We start from the raw sequence: 23147 nt of genomic DNA on the forward strand, positions 1-23147 counted from the left end.
TTTGTTTGTCTCAAGCTATATGATAGAAGTCCAGCTCTTGCAGTCGGTTTTTGACTGCCATAATTTCTTTTTGTTTTAATACTATCAGCTGAAATTTGTCTATTTAGTTTTCTCTTTCGAAATGTTTCTCATTTGGTTAAGCCGAGGACTTCACTAGCTTACTTGGTGGCATGTATACACCACTTATAATTGTGAGAACTGTTAAATTTGAAATATCTGTAAGTAAGAAATAACATAAACTACGAAGATATTGTTATAATAGAACTTTCTTTTTGAAACAAAACTACAAATGCAGCGAAATTAATTTGATTAACCATGCATCTTCCTATTTAGATTTTTTTTCTCGTCAGTGGCGTCTGAATCCAAGTATTTGAAATCCGAATGTAAAGTTTTGAAAGAAGGACGTTTACCCAAAATTATATTGAAGCGAAGGCCAGAACAAGCTTAAGAACAACTGCATTAAAACTTAATCACAAAATAGATCTTCTGTAATCGGATTTTCGATATGATGTTTATAACAACAGCAAAAAAATAATGAACCATTATCGTCAAACCGTAAGCATTTATACACTTGATATCACAAGACTTCCAGTAAATTATTTTCATCTTTTATATGCGTTCTATGAAATGTAATTGGAAACAAATATTTAACCCAAAAATGTGGTTAAGTCCGCACGCAAGACGAAAATTGTTGGTTTTTTTTTTTTTTTTTTTTGAAGGTTTGTGCATTTTTTAATGAAAAAAAAATAGTCCCAATTATAGCTTCATATTACTTTTCCCATACTTTTTCTGTGGGACACACACAGTAAGAACTTATAAGTGAACATATTGCATCTGACTTACCACAAGCATGTCGTTAAACTTTTAGATATTAACGAATGTTACGGAGATCGCAACCCATGTGACGAGCATTGTGAGAACACTTGGGGATCCTATAGATGTGGATGTCTGACTCAAGGACTTATTCTGTCACCTGATGGTCATACTTGTTTAAGTTAGTATATTTTCTAAAAACTTGTATTAAAATAAATTGGAAATGGTTGTGGTATAAATAACTAATACCGTTGAAATTTCTTTATGCAGGATATTAAAAAAACGCAATGCTTCAGATACAAATTTTGAATTGCAGGGATATAAATTAATTTGGAAGTTAAAAATGCACTGTTTAAGCTGAATATGAAATTCTAGCAAGTTGAAAAGGGAGATTGATAAACAGCTTGATATTATGCCTTAGTGTGAAATACTTCGCCGCCAAACTATGTTCGGTATCAGCTACCACCAAACAATTTTTTTTTCTTCAAATTCCTTAAAGTATATATATTTTTGTTTATACTAATAAAGTCTTGAATGCATTTAGATTTGTTTTTAAAATGATTTCAGAAAAACGTCCTAAGTTTTCGTGCCCTGATGATGTTTTGGTTAAAGTTACAGATGGAGCTATCGAAGTGAAAGTTGAGTTACCATCGGATATCTTTTCTAATGATCTAGATGTTTCTCCTGGATGGATAAAACGGGTTAGTAAGTTTCCTCTTGGCGAGACACTGGTCATGGTGACTTCACTTTATACTGACCCTGATGGCAATCCTGAAATCACATGCACTTTTAAAGTGAATGTCGACGACGTATAAGTCCTTTTTGTAATTTGGTGAATAAACTTTACTGAATACTCATTTTAAAAAGACACTGTCAGAGAGGTTTCCAATGTAAATGCTCAAAACAGATTGTTAAAATGTTCTTTCAATATTTTAAGTTATCTAAATCCTACTTTTTGTTCGCAAATTGTATTAGAACGCATCTTTAATTAAAAGCAACAACAAAAATTAACAGCTGAAATTTTAAAAGTTAGTTTCTAAATATTTCAGATCTCTTGTTTTTTTTCGACTTCATTAGTAAACCAATTTTATTTGAACAGGAACAATAAATCATTTAGTCATTTTCAGTCTTTCGGGTAATCTGAAGACTTTTCCACTGTTTATTCCATTTGTGGTAGTATCCTCTTGGCGTGGATCGGTACTTATACATCCCGCCATTGTGTTATTGTGCTATCGTCATTTTTTTTATATTCTTGTCTTTCATTTTTGCTTTTCTGCTTTGTCAATATGCCATTTTGTTTTTCTTTGTTAACATATTTGTTTGTTTTTATAGTGATCAAGATTATAACACAATGTTGACTGCTGTGCCCCCATTTTTGACATTTTTACCTATTATGTCTGTGTGTTTTGTTCACACATTGTTGTCAATATGATGGAATTTTGTTCACACATTGTTGTCAATATAATGGAATTGTATGCGACTGCCATAAAATTGAGAGGTTTAGCTAGCTATAAAACCAGGTTTATTCCACCAATGTCTACATAAGGAAATGCCTGTACCAAGTCAGGAATATGACAGTTGTTTTCCATTCGTTTGATGTGTTTGAGCTTTTAATTTTGCCATTTGATAAGGGACTTTCCGTTTTGAATTTTCCTTGGAGTTTTTTGGAGTTATTTTTGTTATTTTACTTTTTCCACTACTCTAAAATCAGTACTGTACGCTTGCAGTCAATTAAGATCAGTCTTTTCAGATGATGTTAAGACCAAAATGACCGTTTCAGACTAGCATTCACTTACTAGTGATTTATATGCTGATCTACCTGTATGTAATATATAAAGACGTTTTCTCTTACAAAACGGATACAAGAAATGAACACTATATATTATATAATAAAGATATATTGTCAAAATAATCTACGTGTAAGTTACAATACAAACTAGATATAAAGTAAACAACACATGTATAATATCACCATTGTTGGTAAATAACACATGTATAATATTACCATTGTGGATAAACAACACATGTATATTATAATCATTGTGGATAAACAACACATGTATATTATAATCATTGGGGAATATTAAAATTTGTTAAAAATTGATATACCTGAAAATTTAAATTTAGAATGAACATTACCACATTATATCAAGTTCTTTAAATCCGATATATAAATATAACATGTTAACAACATAGATAATGAACATACATATTTCAAAGTTTATTACTGTTTATAATTATTGCCGCGTTGTGCTTTGAATATGAACTTACAGGTAAACATGGTTTTACTGGAACAGAGAGCGAAAAAAGAGCCGATTTTGAAATGATTTAACAAATGTATTCTTTCTTTCCTTCTTTTTCTTAATATATAGGTAAACGCAGATGGAAATTTAAAAGATACATATTTTTGTGTAGTAATATTCTAATTGAAAAAAGAATATCATTAACAATCTCTTTCTCTAACATTTTCTAATAAACAAATTATTGTAAGCTCATTACATTCTGTTTTAAATATGAAATGTTCAAATGATAAAATCAAATCATAGTTTTGCCTACTAGGAGACATGTAGCAGTAGCGAAGGAGTAGACTGAAAAGTTTGGGGCCAAACTTCTAAAAGTGCCAAGCAAAAAAAAACTATTCTACAAACTGTTGTCTAATAGTTAAGGAGTAAGTCAGTGACATCTTTCATTTTGATTTATAATTTTCGATAATTTATTTTGGCCAAAAAGTGGGGGGTCCTACGTCAGTGCCGGGGTAATTATACTTTAGTTCAGAATTTATAAAGCACACAGAATAAAAGATATTTTAAATTTTAGCATCTACCAAAATAAATTGGTAGCATATTATGATATAAGGTGTTGAACCACAATGTCAGGACCCGACCAGAAAAAAAACATACCACAAGGCAGTACATATCAAAAAGAAAATAGATCTTACACATACTTTTGATTTATTTTAATTTGTTAAAAAAAAGAGACTTGTTTCTAAGATCAGAATTGTACGATTTTTTTTAACTTTCGAACTTCAGAGGGACGGTTCAGTCGTGAATTCAATTAAATATATGTTTATTTTGTTCCAACGAGCAACGATAGTGCATTTGTTTTACTTGAAATGAGTGTCACTTTAAATAAGATATGAATGCTTTAAATTGCAAAATTTAACAAAAACATGAATTTGTGATTTTTTTCAACCGTATCCACATTGTATGCGTTCTAAAGATAGAATAGCACTAACAGAACTTTATAAAAGTTACACTTAAGTATATAGGTTCTCTCATAAACAAATGGAAAATTATGAACAAAAAGGTATTTAGAGTTTTCCGTAGACACCGAATTGGGAAATAGTTCAACGCTATATGCAAAAGTGATTGTGTATAATTACCAAATGTCATGATAAAAATTTAGAAATGAAGAAAAAATTGAAATGTCTGAAAATTTGGAAGAGTTTAATGACAGATGTTTTCCATTCATTTGATGTGTTTGAGCTTTTGATTTTGCCATTTGATAAGGGACTTTCCGTTTTGAATTTTCCTTTGAGTTTGGTATTTTTGTTGTTTTGCTTTTTATATATCCAGTCTTAATATCTCCAAATCCATTATAAGACAAATAACTAAACTATAGGTAAAATATAAAAATTGTTACGAGAATACATCTTCTTGTTAAAGACAGTCACTGAAATTGATGATAAGAAATGCAAAATATCGTTTTTTCTATTTCATTTGTCTTTTCTGTTAATTTTCTTTTCACAAATTTTATATGTTGAAAATGTGTATCCCCAATATTTACTGTGCTGTATGATATTTTATTAGATATATATATATATACATGATTTGATACAGTCATCATCAATAATATGACATGGAATAAAGAAATTAAAAAATATCTATTCACAGTTTTAGTTATTTGAGCATTATGGTATATTAAATCACAATCGTTCTCCTGTAAAAGCTGGATTTTCTCGACCAGAGTCCCTCTTTTCATAAAGATTTGGATTTGTTTCAAGGTTATACATTGGTGGATTATTTGCTCGATATCTTAATGAACTATCACGGAAATTGTCTAAATTGATTTCTCCTTGGTCCTGGGGTCTAAGTTGGTGCTCTTTTAATCCCTGGGGCTTTAGTAGTAGGTAATATTCCTGCAAAACAATATGTATTCTCATTTGAATTACATGCGAAAATGTGTTGGTCGTGTATATATTGAAGTATCAACTGAATCAGGAGAATCTATAAGAACTGACAGATCTTAAATCTGAAACGAATATTGTCGATTCCGGAATTGAAAAAGGTTAATCCTCTCATTTTTACCTAAATGATCAAAATACGACGTTATTTTTTTATATTTAAAAAAAATAAAACGAAAAATAAAACAGTACAGGGAAACGGGGAAATTTGTCTCCAAGGACTATGTAACATAGTTTTAGAGGAAGGTGTTCAAATTCAGCATTAATCTATTGGCCATCAATTACATCAACCAAAGATATTGTTTTTAATTTCCAATCGAATTTGTACTTACAGACAAAATGGCCATTAATTACATCAACCAAAGATATTGTTTTGAATTTCCAATCGAATTTGTACTTACAGACAAGATGGCCATCAATAACATCAACCAAAGATATTGTTTTTAATTTCCAATCTAATTTGTACTTACAGACAAGATGGCCATCAGTTTTTATCAACCAAAGATATTGTTTTTAATTTCCAATATGGAGACTGTCTCGTGCTTTCATTCTTGATTCCATCACAAATCTTTTAATAGTTGTGCTTTGCTTACCGACAGGAAGCAATGGTTATCAGTCAAAAGATGTTTGCTCCTTAATCCATAATCCTTTTCAACCGATGAAGATGAATTAAACATTTAGAGAATTTCGTAGCATAATTACACTGATTTTTAATTATTTTAGTTTTAGTAGTTATGCACTGACTGTTATGTTAGCATACGCTGGATGATGGCAATTTATATCCACAGCCTCTTCTGAACATTTAAATGGTGTTTAAGTATACTTTTGTAGAATTGTAGTTAAATATTGTAATTATCGTTTTTCTATTTTTCCACTGTTTTATAGGTATAAGGGGGGTAAAGTTTGAAATTTCAATATTTTTATTGGTATTTAAGCAAAACAAATCGTAACTTACACTTGGTTTCAGACCATATCTCCATATCTGGAACGGTACCATACCAGGAATGAAGACAGCGGCAAACGCAGCCATACTCCATCCGATTGCAATAGCCCATTGTGGATAAATGTATTTCCCTGATGGTCTACTATAATCCAATTCTGAGTAATTAATTGTACTCATAATAAAAATAGCCTAAAATATGAAAAGTGATTCTGTAAATAAAAATACTTTTAAACAAAAAACATTAAAGCTTTTATTCTCAAATAACTATCAAAAACTAGTAATGAAAGGATTGTTGAGTTTTATTTCCTATTTCATGCAAAACAATGATAAGCATTACAAAAAGATATAACTCCTATGATTGAATTATACCATTTCATACCAATTGCAAATGCTTACACTAGCTCAGTAGCCAGTAGTTCGGTAGTGTCATGAAATACGGATAATTTTTTATATTGACAATTACTGTTATAAAATTTTGAAATCATTTAAAAAATAAAGAAATGTATCTTCTTTGTGCATAGCTTTGCTTCCTGGTCCGGGTTTGAGGTTACTTTTGAACCCGATTGGTGTTATGGGCTTTTCAACGTTTGTATTAGGCTGTGGATTTTCAAATATTTTGGCCTCTGGCATCACAGAAGAGGCTTTGCGTGTCGAAATGGTTATCTGGTGCAGTAACTTCGGTACTGTTAGTGTAATACATGTCACTGCCACTAGATCCTGGTGGACTGTTAGTCCCCAAGGGTAACACTAGCTACGTCGCCAGTAATTCGATACAAGCATGGAAAACACGGATATGTTTTATCGTAATAAAATTTTGCAGTAATCATTTTTAGATTAAGGGTTATCTCCCTTATGCTCTGCTTCTTGTTCGGGTTTTGATTCACTTCTGGTTCAGTTTGGTTTTATCGGCTCGTCAACGTTTGTATAGGAATTTGGATTTTCAAATATGTTTGCCTCGAGCATCACTGAAGAGTCATTGATTGTCGAAATGCGCATTTAGTGCAACAATTCGGTACCGTTAATGTTGTTATAAAAGAGGGACGAAAGATACCAGAGGGACAGTCAAACTCATAGATCGAAAACAAACTGACAACGCCATGGCCAAAAGTAAAAAGACAAACAGACAAATAATAGTACAGATGACACAACATAGAAAACCAAAGACTAAGCAACACGAACCCCACCAAAAACTGGGGGTGATCTCATGTGCTCCGGAAGGGTAAGCAGATCCTGCTCCACATGTGACACCCGTTGTGTTGCTTATGTTATTACAAATCCGGTAAATAGTCTAATTCGGTAAGTCATATTCGTGAAAAGGGAGGGTATTGTAGTTACGACATAAGGAACATATACGATATCATCTGTGAAACGGTTATTCCATAAGGGTCAACCAACTCGTGATGGCGTCCGTAAAATATTGTCTACGAAGACCACGAGTAAGAAAGGAAAGTCCTGGTTCTTCCTTATTACCCACAAATTTTTGGGACATGGTTTTTCAATTTTATTTGAAAGTTAAACCGGTCGACAGTTTTCAGCTCTAGATATACTTCCTCCAACACTAGAACTAATCGCTATGAAATTCAAGTATAAAAAGTGGTGTCATAACTCATAAAACAAACAAACTTGCAAACCGATTGGTTTTCGTATTATTACAGAGAAATGGAATCATCTTTATCATTTTTACTAGATACTATTTATAGAGAAAACGTTTAATTGAGAGGGTCTGAAAATGACCGTTAGAGGCAGGTGACCGCTGAAACGAGGTTACCGTTACGGCAGGTTTAACTTTTATATCGGGGTCACATGCCCATCAGCAATTTTCGGAGGTTTGACGGTTAATATGATGACTTCCAGTCTCCAATACGCGAGAAATGTTAATAATTTATCACGATTACATACAAAGGTTATTATAATCAATGGAATTTTTATAATTCTGATATACGTTGTTTGATGTTATATGGCAAATTCCAGAGTTTCGGTCAATGAGGCTACCAATGAAAAACTGTCGAATAAATACCAAAACTTGAAAAAAAAATGGTACTGCTTTAAATGGCTTTTCCGCAGCTAGCATAGAAAACCTTCTTAGAAATTTCCCAAGTTTCAAATTCTTTTCTCATATATATATATATGTACATACCATGAGAAAAATCTTTTCTAAAATATTATAGATATTATCTAACTTTTCTGGTTCATAAAAGAAATATGGAATTATCCATATTCTTATAAATTCTAAAGCAGTGAATGCATAGGGTTTTAAAATGATTATCATTTTATTACCATACAGAAAGCCGGTGCTAGAACTGTCCAACATATCATCATATATGGATTAATTTTAAAACCAAGCATCATTTTAACGTTGTCATAGAAACGTCGAACCCCTGAAATACAAAGAAAATTAATATTTTATACTAATGTACATGTATATTGATAAAAAATGTACCAATAAGACACTCGTAATCAATATATATATATATATATATTTTAAATCTATTCTTGTAATGGTCACCAAATAGATTCAAAATATTTTACTTGGATTTTTTTATTGAATTATTTTACCAATCAACCTTATTCTTTATAATATTTCTACATTTTTATTATGAGTTGATAAAAATTAATCAAATACATAAACAGCCGGGTTGTAAAGAACTTTCTCAAACTATGGAGAAGGGTCTATACTGAATATTTATATTTATATATACTAGTACATTGTATATGTAAATATAAAATGTAAATACAAAATGTAAATGAAAAATCAATACGTTTCGAAGTCTGGAAAAAATAGGAATGATCCTTAAACAATTGAATAATAGTATGTGCACAATTCTAAAATATGTTCAGTTTTTTCCTGTGAAGTTTCAAGGATCTGGATTGAAAGTATATGAAGAGTTGACTACACAAAAAAAGATACCGTCTTTTATAAATTTTGATTGAAAATGACTAAGTTCCTAAGTCTGGAAAAATAAAAAATTCTTTCAGCAATTCCATAATAGCAAGCGCACAAATTCAATACCTTTGTAATCTATATGTGAAGTTTCAAGGACCAGGGTCGAAACTGTAGGAGGACTTGATTACACAAAATAGGTACCGTCGTGAGAAAATTTTGATTGAAATTGACCAAGATTTAAATCTGGAAAAAGGGTGAAAATGCTTAAACAAATCCATAATTGCAGATGCACAACTTGAATATATTTGCAAAAATTTCGCACACAAAATATGTATCTTATATTCCCCGCATGTCTGCCCGACATGACAATACTATAAGCCGGTTTTAAAATTCGTGGAACCCGGACAAATATTTTGTCAGAAAATTATTATGGGAAGAACTATATTTATTTGAAACAAATAGTCATTTCAAAACCAGAAACCCGTTGAAATGCATTAACAAATAATGCAATGTCCAAGGATTAATGTTCAATTTAAATCAAAGCTCAAAATCACATAATCAATGTATAAAAATAAGAAGGTGTGGTATGATTGCCAATAAGATAACAGAGAACAAATGAAGTAAATGAAGAATACTATATTTTTTGTTAACTGTCAAAAATTTCCCCCAATTAAAGATTTAGTAAAATAACGGCAACAGTAGTATACCGCTGTTCAATAGTCATAATTCGATTAAGCAAAAAAAAATCCGGGTAACAAAGTTAAACCGAGGGAAACACATCAACTATAAGAGGAAAACAACGGAACAACAGAAACACTGAACTGCAACAAAAACAAACGCCAACATACATAGAAACGGACTGTCAGATACCAACTGCCATATTCCTGACTTGGTACAGGTCATTTTAAGAAAAAGTGGTGGGTTGAACCTGGTAAAAACATTACTCGAAGTGCTTTTTGACTGATATATGAAAAGTCGCACAAGTAAGAAGCCAGACAGGCAAAAGTGTTATTACCTTCATGTTACGACCTTCATGTTGAAAAAAAAATACCGAGTATATGCAAAAGAGAAGCGAAAGATACCAAAGGGACATTCAAACTCATAAGTCGAAAATAAATTGAAAACGTCATGGCTTAAAAAAGAAAAAGACAAACAGACAAACAACAGTACACAAAAAAAACCATAGAAAACTGAAGACTTCAGCAACACGAACCCCACTAAAAACTGGGGGTGATATCATGTGCTCCGGTGCAATTGCACTTTTGTTAACGTATTAAACAAACGTTTTAATTTGAAGTGGAAGAAAAAATATTGCTTTGTTCTATTTCTTCGAATATTCGGCTTCCAATGAGACGCAATCTTCCATCCTACCCCCCCCCCCCCCACCCCGACCAAAAAAAAAAAGGGTAAAAAAACCAAGAAAAACTTTCTGACATAAAATTGCAAAATTTAATATTTACCATATATCCATGCAATTGCAATGCACTCAAATGCGCCAACAAAAAGAATGATTCTACTTCCAGAGTAATAATCAAACAATTGGAAAACGTACATTCCGCCCTGAAAGGAATTAAAATAGAATTTTTTTTGCTGCTGACTTTGATTAAAAATGTACAAAAATATATTATGCTTCTAAGAAATATATTTTCTCAAATAATCGTGTTAACAAAAATAACATATCGCATGAAATTTAGCAAAATACACTCTGTACATTCTGTAAAAATCATTTTCACATTAACTTTTGGGTCTGTAGTAAACGAGAAAAAGAAACAGTTCTTTGTAAGATGACCTCAATGTAGATGATTTATTTTTTTTGACCTCAATGTAGATGATTTTTTTTTTTTTAGAAAATTGAGATTATAGATATCACGTTAGAGAAAATGAAATAGGATGTTAATTTCAGTAGAAGAAAAAGGGAAACACGATAGAGTTTTATTACAAAGAAAATGTACGTACATTCATCACCATGGGAATTCCAACGAAGAAGTTCAGTATACACACACAACCAATGAAAACCTCTCTTCTGTATCCTTTCCTAAGATAGCCTGGCCATTGGTCCACAACAGCAGTGACGACACCTTCCACACCAACAAACTAAAATATATATCTTAATTTTGTATGTGAAGTGATTACAATCGTTCCACAGTACCCAATACATATTCGTACTGGTAAAACTCTTGATTAAAACAAATTTCTCATTGTTACTCTTGGCACAATTGCTACAGAAACTATAATTCATTTTTTCCTGCAATGTGTAATTATCAACATACAACACATAACAGGCAATAAGTTGATGGCAACATGGACCTCGTGCATACTCAAATGAACATGAAATTTAGGTTTTTGCGTTTCGTTTTAATAAGATTTAGCTCTTTATTTTTTTTTCACTTCACAGGGTCCTTAAAGCTATGGTGTGGTTGAAAATCTACATTAACATCTAAATATTAAATTCTAGATTCCGTTCATTCTTAATTGCTGTATCATTGGTGAATATTAAATCATGTCTCTTTTAATATGTTGTACATAGTCTTTTATTCTACGTCTTTGATGTTGGAAATTTTTTATTTAGATAATGTACGGCCAAAAAGGAAACTTGCGCTTACAAAGGATGTTTAGATTTTTTGTGTTGCTGCGTTGCCATCTAATCGAGGTTTCGCGCCAAATCTCTAGGATTCATATCGAGTATATATAACTAACTCAGAAAGAGAGGCGAAAGATGAAAGATCTCAGAAAGCATCTCGATTCATTTATGGTCATAAACGGCATCACAAGTCTCAACTTTTTGTGCAAAATTGACAAATTTTAAAGAGAAAAGTCAACATTGATAAGATTTTTTTCTAATTGTAATATCTGAATATTATAGAGGAAAATCTATTATGAAATATATCTTTAGGAAATATTTACCTGACTATCCAGTCCCAACAATATTACCATGAGAAAAAAAATAACTGACCAAATTGGCGCTCCAGGTAATTTTGTCACGGCTTTTGGGTATGCTATGAATGCAAGTCCAGGTCCTGTAAAGTTCAATTCATGTTAATACAACAATACAGAGACAGCATTGTATCCTTTATTCTATGGCTCACATGGACAAATTTTGTCTTTATTGTATTGCACGTACTACTTTACAATGATTTTTAAAAGTCCAAAGTCGAAGGTTACTAGCAAGTTCCATTAAAATAAGTAAGATTAGAGCAAAAACAAAACAAAATCATTACTAAAAACATCAGTCAAAGTAGTCACAATAATAACCAACAATCTAAACCAACAATCTAAAACAATCCCAGTACTTATTATAAATAATTCCAAAAACATGAGAAAATCATACCAAATACCTTAAAATATGAAATTGAATGTAAATACCTGTTTGTGAAGGCTGAAACATTTTAATATATTTTCTTCATTTGACAGTTACTCGTGTTAACCAAAATAAGTATATTACGGAAAGGTTTGTCATTTGTATGGATGAATTGGAATTAAATTTGTATTACGGTTCTTACAAGTAAAAATCCGTAATTTGTTCCTCGTTTCCCTCGTTATAGAAACCCTTATCCATCGTTACAGATAATGATAAACCATAAACACTTTATTATAACAGGTGGAAATTTCTAAACGAAATGTTATCTAACTAATGTCTTTTCGATGAGTTTTATTCATTTTAGAATAATAAAAAGCCGTTAATATCTTGTCAGATCGATGTGCACAGTGTAAATACAAGTTTTCTCTCTTTTTATTTTTATTTTATTTTAACATAAATACCTTAATTTTAACAAAAGTAATTTATTTTAAAAGATAAACGCATAAACTTTTAATGTGGTGACCCTGCAAATAGCATTGATATCTTATAGAAGAAGAACTTTTAAAAGAAATACATATGCTTCTTGCATAAGTTTTTTATGGTGATTAAGTCTTTATTCATAAAAGAAAATACATCTATATCCAATAAAACAATTTGATTAAATTAATACAAAGAACTTTATAAGATTCAATGTCTATGATGACAAAAGTATCGTTTCTGACAAAGACTGGAAACCGTAAAAATGCAAAAGTAATATAATGTAATTTTTTAAAAATATATAATTTTTTACTGAATAAAAATATCATTGCTAAGCATGTCCTACCAGATTCCGCTACGTCTGCTACAGAAACACCTTGTTCATACGCCATGTTTCCGAGAATGGTAAAGATGATAAAACCTGCAAAAATACTGGTTCCACTGTTTGTACAGGCAAATAGAATGGCATCTCTGTAACAATAAATAATCATAATTATTGAAAAAAGATGGAATGGAGTCAAATTCTTGATTTGGGATGTTTAGCGTTTCTGGAAAATTTTATTTAGTCTTTAATTTTTTAATTTAACTTAAGTTTCGTTAATCCATAATTAAAAATCGCATATAGATAAACATCATGATATATTTTTAACTTTATCTGACAAAAATACCCACATATTAATCAATTAAGATGGATTTAATACGTTATTTTGTTATGTCTACATTTCTAATGATTTACTACTATGAACTATAATATGTTTACTTGTATTTCTGGCTTATCTCTATTGTAGAGCTATTCTTTGCAATAGAACGTTCAACAAAAGTAGGATACTTGCTTGCCAAATTTGTTAGCTTGAACGATTAAAACTGATATGCGAAGACAATACCGTATTAGTAGGCGCAGTTTCAAAATTAAAATTAAAAAAGGAGATGTGGTATAGTTGCAAATGAGACAATTATCCACGAAAGACCAAAGAAATTGCTGAAATCTAATTTGACTACTCATTTACTAGTAATATAATTTCAATGCAATTACAATGCAACTCATGATCAAAGTCCTTAACAAATTATGCAAGCAAACCTACCAAATTTTATTGAATATACTATCGAAGAAGAGTTTTAAATGTTAGTAATTGATTATCTAGGATAATAGCTCTATTTATACAGCCTATATACTTGTATATAAATCACGTCATAAGTCTGAATTTGATGAACATTTTTAAATATATTACATAGAATGCTTTATATTCCAAAACAGTGAATTCACAATGAGTGTAAGAAATATGATAAAATGTTTTGTGTGCTGTGCTTATGCATTCGAAAGCTGAGTGCAAATTGATTGTTTATTGATTGTTTAACATCCAGTTTCAATTATTGCATGCAAATTCAGGGCGAGAATCAAGCATATACGGGGCAAGAAAGCATGCAATATAAAGGTCGAGAAACTCTGATACAATAGGGTAGGTTCTACAAGGATGAACAAGAGGTGTGAAGAGTGGGAAATTTTAACTGCCATTGGAATACAATAGTATGCTGGATGCAACTATATATATATATCTATTTATTCTGAAAAAGCTAGGGTCTAATCCTGAATATCAATGATTCTGTGTTTATCAATCATCTAGTTTACCTGTGCGAATTAGCATTGAACTTATTATAACTTCCGAGCGCCGTGAGAGCTCCAACAGCTATAGAATACGAGAAAAATATTTGTGTCCCGGCATCTATCCAAACCTGTATCAGTAAAGAGTTTGGAAAACATATATATTCATTATTTTCCTTAAAAATCTCCGACAAAATATGTCAAAAAAAGGCGGAAGATATCAAGGGGAGAACCAAGAAAAGGGCGGAAGATACCAAGGGGAGAACCAAGAAAAAAGCGGAAGATACCAAGGGGAGAACCAATGAAAAGGCAAAAAAACCCAAGGGGAGAATCAAGAAAAGGGCGGAAGATACCAAGGGGAGAACCAAGTAAAAGGCGGGAGATACCAAGGGGAGAACCAATGAAAAGGCGAAAAATACCAAGGGGAAAATCAAGAAAAGGGCGGAAGATACCAATGGGAGAACCAATGAAAAGGCGGAAGATACCAATAGAACCAAGGAAAAGGCGGAAGATACCAAGGGGAGAACCAAGAAAAGGGCGGAAGATACCAAGGGGAGAACCAAGGAAAAGGCAGAAGATACCAAGGGGAGAACCAATGAAAAGGCGAAAAATACCAAGGGGAGAACCAAGAAAAAGGCGGAAGATACCAAGGGGAGAACCAATGAGAAGGCGAAAAATACCAAGGGGAGAATCAAGAAAAGGGCGGAAGATACCAAGGGGAGAACCAATGAAAAGGCGGAAGATACCAAGGGGAGAACCAAAACTCGTTTGTTGAAGAAAGACCGACACAATAGATTTTGTACAATATAAAGGTCATTGAATCCAATGCCAGAAAACATCATCGAACTGTTGACTGGATATTCAAAACATGCTCCTTTGTCAATTAAATAAAATATGATGTCTCAAATGACAATATAAGACATGTTTGTATATTTTTATTAAGCGTTTTAATATAAAATATATAATATATATCTGAAATGTTAGTACTAAGATAACAGTAAAACTTTTAAAAAATTCATTACATACAGGCTCAACCAAATCGACCATTACCTCTGATAGAATACTATTACCTGTACGAGTTATCTTTAAACTTATTATAACTTCCCAGGGCCGTGAGTGCTCCAATTGATATAGAATATGAGAAAAATATTTGTGTCCCAGCATCAACCCATACCTAAAATAATTTCAGACTTTTTTTCAAAACTAAAAAGTTAAAATATGTTTTTATATTATATTAGCATGACTTTCTCATTATGCATCTTCTGAAAGTGTTACTGCATCTGGGAAATTTGAGATAATGATGCTATTTCTTTTTTATCAACACTAATTGTTCTTTATAGAACAAGAGAAAATATAAAATAATCATCCATTACTTCTATGTAAATAAGGTGTAGGCGTCTCATATCGTGGCACAAACACGTTGTTTCGTGTGTACATAGATATACAAGTAAGTCTTAAATCTTAGCCTTATATCATATTGTCAGTATGTCTCTCAATATGTTACAAAATGCAAAGTTGATTGCTTAATTTCAACACATTTTAATCTAGTCATATTCACATTATAGTAGTACACATTAACATTGTAATACTACATATCAGTCACATTGTAATACTACAAATTCACATGGTTATATAAATTTTACACATCAAAAGTGTAACATTACACATTAAAATTGTAATACTACACATAAACATTGCAATATTACTAATTCACATTGTTACACATTCACAGTGTAATATCACACGTTCACATTGTAAAACTACAAATTCACATTGTAATATTACACATTCATGTTGTAATATCACACTTTCACATTGTAATACTACAAATTCACATTGTAATATTACACATCCAATTTGTAATATCACACGTTCACATTGTAATACTACAAATTCACATTGTAATATTACACATTCATGTTGTTATATCACACATAGGGTACGTAGACTGTCAAAGTAAAGTTATCTGATTGTTTGCTAATATAAAATCCAAAGTTTCATGGTGCTGTTAAATATCAATTACCATGGTGAAAAATTTGTTAAGATTAAAACATTGCTAAATTAAAACCATACTGAAAGCTTCAAACTTCAAAACCTCCCTTACCTGTAGGAATTATCTTTGAACTGATTATAACTTCCCAGAGCAGTCAATGCTCCGAGGGAGATTGAATACGAGAAAAATATTTGGGTTCCAGCATCAACCCATACCTAAAATAATTTCAATTTTTTTTCTCAGATAATTTATAAAGATAAGAAGATGGTGTATGATTGCAATGAGACAACTCTCCACCAGAAACTTAAAATGTGTTTATGTAATTCATATATGTCTAATTTGCAAAGAAATAATGTTCAGTTTTAAAAACTCGATTTGTCAAGAACAGCAAAAGCTTGAAATGAGGTACTCTGAAAAACATCAATGACGATTTGAAATACAAGAAGTTAAAGCTTATTAAGGCTTACATTCTTTTTTGCGAATGTTGGTATCGTGTTTATGAGATGGTTTCCTTCAAATTGTTACAATAGTATCGCCTTTTCACAAAAAATAAATTTAATGCTGTAGTGTTTTCATAGCTATAACAATTAAAAAATAAGTTACAAAAACTAATTATAATTGGTTAATCACCAAAACATAAATCTGAAGACCACAAAACAGTACGAGCTAAAAGACCGAAACTGTGGGCCAAATATTTGGAGTTAAGGTCTTTGAGTAATTGTATCTTTTGACCATTTCCTTAATTTTTCCTTTATTCTCGTTATAATTTCGCAATATTTATTTTGTTCTTCAGATTGATACATGTTTTATAATAAGATAGTTAGGCAAGGATAATTGTGGTACTGAAACTTAACTTCGCAGATTTCTTACCGAGAGTAGACAGGTTGCTACTTTTTATGGTACATCAATATGTAATAAATTAATTAATTGTTTTCCTTATTCAATGAGGATTGCTAATAGGCCACATATTTATAATAACTCTCCGGGCATATTTTACCTCCATTTTTGCCATTTTCTCCCAGTCTGGCGTAACGTAAAATTTTACACCTTCCGCTGCTCCATCCAATAAGGCGTTTCTGATCAGCAATATTGTCATAAAGATATACGGCGAAGTGGCAGTTATGTACATTACCTACAATACAAAATACCTTGAATATGAAAAAATATTTTGATGAATGTAGCCGTAAACTGAAAAATACAGATAGTTTTATACTTAGACTGATTGATCAACTGATTGGTGAGTGGGTGCAGGATCTGCCTAAAATTCCGGAGCACCTGTGATCACCCCCGGTTTTGGTGGAGTTCATGTTGCTCAGTCTTAAGTTTTCTGTGTTGTGTTTTATATATACTGTTGTTTGTCTTCTGATCTTTTTTCGTATTTTGCCAAAGCATTGTTAGTTTGTTGTAGACTTATGAGTTTGAATATCTCTTTGATATCGTTTCCCTTTCTTTTTAAGTTGCGTCCATTTTATACTTAGACATCTACTGATTATTCGTGATTTTTTTCGTATTTTAATATGAAAAATTGTGTCTTTTATCCCCGATTGTTTCATTTTTATCTATTTAACACTATACATTCCAGAGAAAACGCAGCGATAAATTTTATTGTTCTTGAAAATTAATAGATTAAACCTGATTTTCTAATATGTTTGAAATTAGCATACATTGAATTTCTTTTGAATATGTTTTGTAGGGTCAAAATCAGAAAGTTTTAAAACAAATTGAAACTTAATATCAAAATCTCTATATGATAAAATTAAAACATTTCTAACAATTTTATATATTTCCAGAAAGTCAAAATGATTTTTATCTGTATTTCAAACAAACAAAAAATAAAACTAGAAAAAAAAATCACTGAAATTTGGATTTTTGGCAGCAGTATTTTGGTCAAAACTAGCGTGTGTCTTAAGATATAACGTTAAATAAATTTGGCAAAGTTGGTTTTCCATTGTAAAAAAATCATACAAATACAAAATAGATATTAAAAAACGTACATGTGGTTATAGGCACAAAACAAGAACAAAAAACAATAAACAAACATGTATAACAATATATTATATAAAACATATATGGTGGTGTGGAGAAGGCTAAAACAATATACATAGTAACATTACATAGGGTAATGCTAATTTGTTAAGTGTAAATTATTCTAGTAATGGAAGCCAGGGGTCCCAGTAGAGGTTGGCAATGTGAAGAGGCTTTGTTTTAAAAAATATATTCTTTTCTAGTATTAGATTTTCTTTTAGATTATTTTTCAGCCCTGCAAAACTGACTTGATTTTCACACAGTTTTGTTCTATAAATAAAGAATTTTGATAATAGTATTATTAAATTTTTTATTTTATTATTTTCTGTTTTTCCTAAATTTCCAAATAAAATTATATCCATGTTAAACGGAATAATTATTTGTGTTTGGTTATAAATCCAGTCACCGAGTCTTATCCACAGATCTGCTATTTTATGGCATGTCCAAAATATGTGTTCAATATCTTCGGTAACTTTATTGCAGAAAGTACATTTATTGCTTTGTTTTATTTTTATTTTAAAAAAAAATTATTTGTGCCCAAGATTCTGTGTATTATTCTATACTGGAACCATTGAAGTTTTGAGCTTTTTGTGGCGTAAAAAGACATACTATGCACGGTTTTTCAATCAAAATTTTTGTTCAGTGTTACAGTGTTAAGGACCATTTGTCTTCACAGTTAAGTTTAGTACTGTTGTTTTTTCTAATAGAGCATTATACATATCTTTCGAGCCTTTTTTTGATAAAAAAAATATTCTTATATTATTTGGAATAATTGGTCCTTGTGTTTTATTAAGATTGTTTATGGATATTTCTTTCCTGAGAGCTTTTTTATATGATTTTATTGATGAAATTACCCCATTATAAGTAGGAAAGTTTGACTTAATTTTATAAATGTTTTGGAATTGTTGAAAAGTCATTAGTTTTCCCTCATCGTTTAATAGATCATTTATCAAAAAGATCCCTTTATCTGCCCAGTCTTTATAGAAATTAGATGTTGTTCCTATTTTTAATATTTTCATTATTCCAGAGCGAATCTGATACAAACTCGTTTTTATTTTTTGGTATAAATTTATTTTGTAAATCTGTCCAAGCTTTAAAGACCTCTTCCCAAAAAGGGTTTTTACATGTTTTTGTTGGGCCTAAATAAACTAGGTTTTCAATACTGATTTTTTCAGTTCTTTCTAGTAGCTTATTTAGTTTTGGGTTGTTTTTCAACAACCGTCTAATCCATGTTAGTTTCAATCCTTTTATATATTTGTCAATATCTATCATTTTCAGCCCTCTTAATTTGTGTTCAGAACATAATATTTCTCTTTTTATCTTGTCAGGTTTGTTTTCCCAAATAAATGAATACATTTTGTCAGTTAGTTGTATTAAAGTATTTTTGCATGGTGCTTGTAATGTTAAAAACAGATGGTTCAATTTTGAAATATTTAGTGACAAACTTTGTTACGAATGATATCTTCCATTATGAAATGATTTGTATCTGAAAGACAACATAAACAATTCCAATTGAAGTTAGGTTGTGGTTTCCGTCTTCCTTTAGATAAATACTCCAAATACTTGACAAAATCTATTAAAACTGCAGTTTTGGGTTATCTATAGGCATCTATAATTTGGTCAAACGGTTAGGAATATGTCTTATAAAAATATGGTTCCCCGGTTAGGGGGAGGATTTGGCGCCAGCAAACATATTGAACCCTGCCACATTCTATATTTGATTGCCCAAGTCAGGAGCCTGTAATTGAGTGGTTGTCGTTTACTGCTGTTTCTCATATTTGTTTTTCGTTTATTGTTTTGTAGTTTATGTGTTATGCCGTTACACCACTGTCCCAGGTTAGGGAGAGGGTTGGCGCCTTCAAACATGTTTAATCCCGGCACATTCTTTATGTGCCTGTACCAAGTCAGGAGCATGTAGTTCAATGGTTGCCGTTGGTTTTTATCTGTTATATTTGTTTTTCGTAAATTGTTTTGGTATAAATTAGGCCGTTAGTTTTCTCAATTGAAATGTTTCATAGTTTTAATATCAGGCCTTTTTATAGCCAACTATACGGTATGGGTTTTTCTCATTGCTAAAGGTCGTACGGATGTCTACATTTGAACTTTGGTGGATAGTTGTCTTATTGGAAATCATACCACATCTCCTTATTTTTATATTCGAACCTCAAAGTACACTGATGAAACTGTCATACTTCAAGTAAAGATTAAAAGACTTTTTGACAATGGCTTTGGTATGAACTAACCCAGGGTGAATTGGTCCTACCTTTTTAATTCTTAATTTGAAAATTACGTTAATTTAATAAGATTTACCTTCCCTGAGGATTTAATTCCTTTACAGATGCAAAGATAAACCACAATCCATGCAAATAATAAACAAAGACAAATGTCCCATTTCACAACTCCCATGTCATGTATTCCTTCTGATATGCCTAAAGCTTTGTTTCTGAAAGAGACAAAATGGTAAATATGAGAATGAACTATAGGTATTGTTCAAATCTTAGTTGTATCAATTAACATTAAGCATCGAAGTCTTGAAGTCTTGAAGACAGAGGATTGAATATGCATGTATGTACAGATTTTATGAAGAGTTATATCTCCATAAACCTTGTATTACTGGCACCAAACTACTATCGAGTCTCATAGATCAGAAACATGATAAAGTTAGTCTGTCAATTTATTAAGCAATATAAACAGAAAGCAATGTTTATTAGCTACTCCAGAAAATATGTGATTCAGATAAAGATCCTGAATAATGATGATTCATTCATGGCGAATATACTCGTCCTATCAGTGCGACTTAGTTTCGATTCGTTCAATCGTGCGATTCTGTTAATGCCCAGGGCTGATATCTTTAGATTAGGACAAAAATGTGTAATAGTATACATTTATATAGGAGGTAAACTGGTCATTACTTCTGAATTTTGTTGAAAAATAAATATAATTTTAGCTGAAGTAACACAAGTTCAACAAACGTTCTCGTTTTAAAATAACTTTATATACTCTGAGATTTATCTCATTTCCAAGATAACACACACACAAAAAAAAACCACACTGCACTAATATCGTGTGCCACTTTCTGCAAAATGTCGAATATGCCTTCTAAAAGTTTTAAACACGTGTTGACCATAGGCCCAGACCGAGGATCAGTCCGTTTACATAGGACTTGTGGTTTGAGAAACTTACGATCAACATAGTATTCCAATGTATACAGTATTTTTTTAAAGGTGAGAAATATTTGGATGCACTTTTTGCCAGTCATGTGATTGAAGTCATGTGATTGAAATTGAAGATTAAGAAACCTTTGATGTTGTGGTTTATTATACCAATTTATGATTATAAATATGCCAGAAATATTATATATAAATAGTTCTTACTCCCAAAATTCTGTAGTTGGATCCAGTTTCAAAGTTTGATTGGAGCAGTACGTGAGATTTCCATACTTTACTGTATCAGAACAGTTGATTGACCTTACATTGACAAAGTCAACGCAGTATTTGTTCCATTCATGGCCACATTTTGCCCATGGAAGATCTCCTGTTGTGAAGGAACTGAAGAAGTAATAAAATGCCCATGCCAGAATGACATTGTAGTAGCAGTTGAGGAAGAATACAATGATTGTCGTAGATATACCAATACCTGAAAAACAATCACAAGTTATTACATGACACTCTTTGCTTTGAAAGGTTCCCTGTGAGATCCATTTTTGCGATCTAATTCGAAATATTTTGTCTATTCAAAACAAGAATATCATCTAGGCAACGGTTAGTGTTATTCTTTTTTCTCTATCAATTTAAATTAGACGGAATATTAGGACTATATTTTACCATTAACTGTGATTCATAACAAAATAGGAACAAACCTGTTATTAAGGGTCGCAACTGGTGCTCATATGAACACAATCAACCTGTTTATAAACTTTGTTGCCGAAACAACATCTATATATGTTTATAAAATTTATTGCCGAAACAACATAGATGTTCTTTTTGTAATACCACTACAACATTGTTGGCTGCTTTGTCTGCGATACAAACCCAAATGATAAATGAGATATGAGATATCTTTAATATTCATTCATCAATTCTTATAATCAGGAATCAAGCAATTTCTATTTATCAAATTCCTCCCGTTTACTCCAATTTTTATAATAGGAAGAAAGAGTATCTTGAATGACTTGGCAACACCTTTTCCAATTTGTTTCCGATATACATGTCAGACGATTTTTTAGTACTTTTTTTTCAAAAAGTTTATAACCTCACTGTATTGAACGATGTTGATGTCCCCTGTAATGATATGGTCATAAAAGACATCTTGTAGCAAAATATCATTTTGGGTAAAGCTGATAATCATATATAGCCATCGATGTAAAAAAATAAAAAAAGAAACCTTCTTTACTGCATCAAATTTAAAGGTCTAAAACAAATGTTGAAGTCAAAATTCAAAATAATTATAACTGATATATAACAGCCTGATGTTTTGTAAACACCTGAATGATGAAGTATTCAACTAATATTACTTCATGATTTTTTAAATTTCAAAATTGTGGCTTTCTTATATCTTCGTTTCGGTTATATCAGCCAAATTACAATTATGTTTGATATAACAAGAGTTTTTGTATTTAATGCTTTTAAAATGAATAAATAATGTTCTTCATTTTGTTTTTTCATTTGTAATTGTGCATGGGAAAAAGTAATTATACTAAACTGTTTTAGCAAAAAATTACCTTGAAGTAACGGACATATCTTCCATGCATTTAGTCCAGCGATGCCCATAAACTGCCCAACAGCGACCTCTAGATAGAATAATGGTATACCACCGACGACTACACATATTAGGTATGGAATAAGGAAAGCACCTGAAATTGAAATCATATCATAATTATATATTTTAGATGGAGTTATATGACAACGAGACCGCAACTCAAAACACAAGTT

General features: G+C 31.2%; 2 protein-coding genes across 4 annotated transcripts in view; one reads left to right on the forward strand and one right to left on the reverse strand.

Moving 5' to 3' along the window:
* The window catches only part of LOC127715261 (fibrillin-2-like), a 94180-nt gene extending 91266 nt beyond the window's left edge, over positions 1-2914 (forward strand). The window contains exons 22-23 of the mRNA XM_052221290.1: positions 869-994; positions 1381-2914. Of these exons, the coding sequence (XP_052077250.1) occupies positions 869-994; positions 1381-1628 (374 nt within the window). The 3' untranslated portion in view covers positions 1629-2914. The remainder of the gene's footprint in view (positions 1-868; positions 995-1380) is intronic.
* Positions 2696-23147, reverse strand: part of LOC127715275 (sodium- and chloride-dependent creatine transporter 1-like) — a 42230-nt gene continuing 21778 nt past the window's right edge. For 2 of the 3 annotated variants that reach the window (XM_052221313.1, XM_052221314.1), the window contains exons 2-13: positions 22937-23068; positions 21591-21852; positions 20527-20659; positions 17189-17323; positions 15269-15372; positions 12945-13069; positions 11728-11840; positions 10780-10917; positions 10284-10383; positions 8217-8317; positions 5952-6128; positions 2696-4951 (exon numbers count right to left, since the gene is read on the reverse strand). In XM_052221313.1, the coding sequence (XP_052077273.1) occupies positions 4739-4951; positions 5952-6128; positions 8217-8317; positions 10284-10383; positions 10780-10917; positions 11728-11840; positions 12945-13069; positions 15269-15372; positions 17189-17323; positions 20527-20659; positions 21591-21852; positions 22937-23068 (1733 nt within the window). In that variant the 3' untranslated portion in view covers positions 2696-4738. Of the gene's footprint in view, positions 4952-5466; positions 5644-5951; positions 6129-8216; positions 8318-10283; positions 10384-10779; positions 10918-11727; positions 11841-12944; positions 13070-15268; positions 15373-17188; positions 17324-20526; positions 20660-21590; positions 21853-22936; positions 23069-23147 lie in introns of all 3 variants that reach the window. The other variant, XR_007988264.1, reaches the window with a different exon arrangement.

This window comes from Mytilus californianus, unplaced genomic scaffold, assembly GCF_021869535.1.
Source record: "Mytilus californianus isolate M0D057914Y unplaced genomic scaffold, xbMytCali1.0.p SCAF_9, whole genome shotgun sequence".
Lineage (NCBI taxonomy): Eukaryota > Metazoa > Mollusca > Bivalvia > Mytilida > Mytilidae > Mytilus > Mytilus californianus.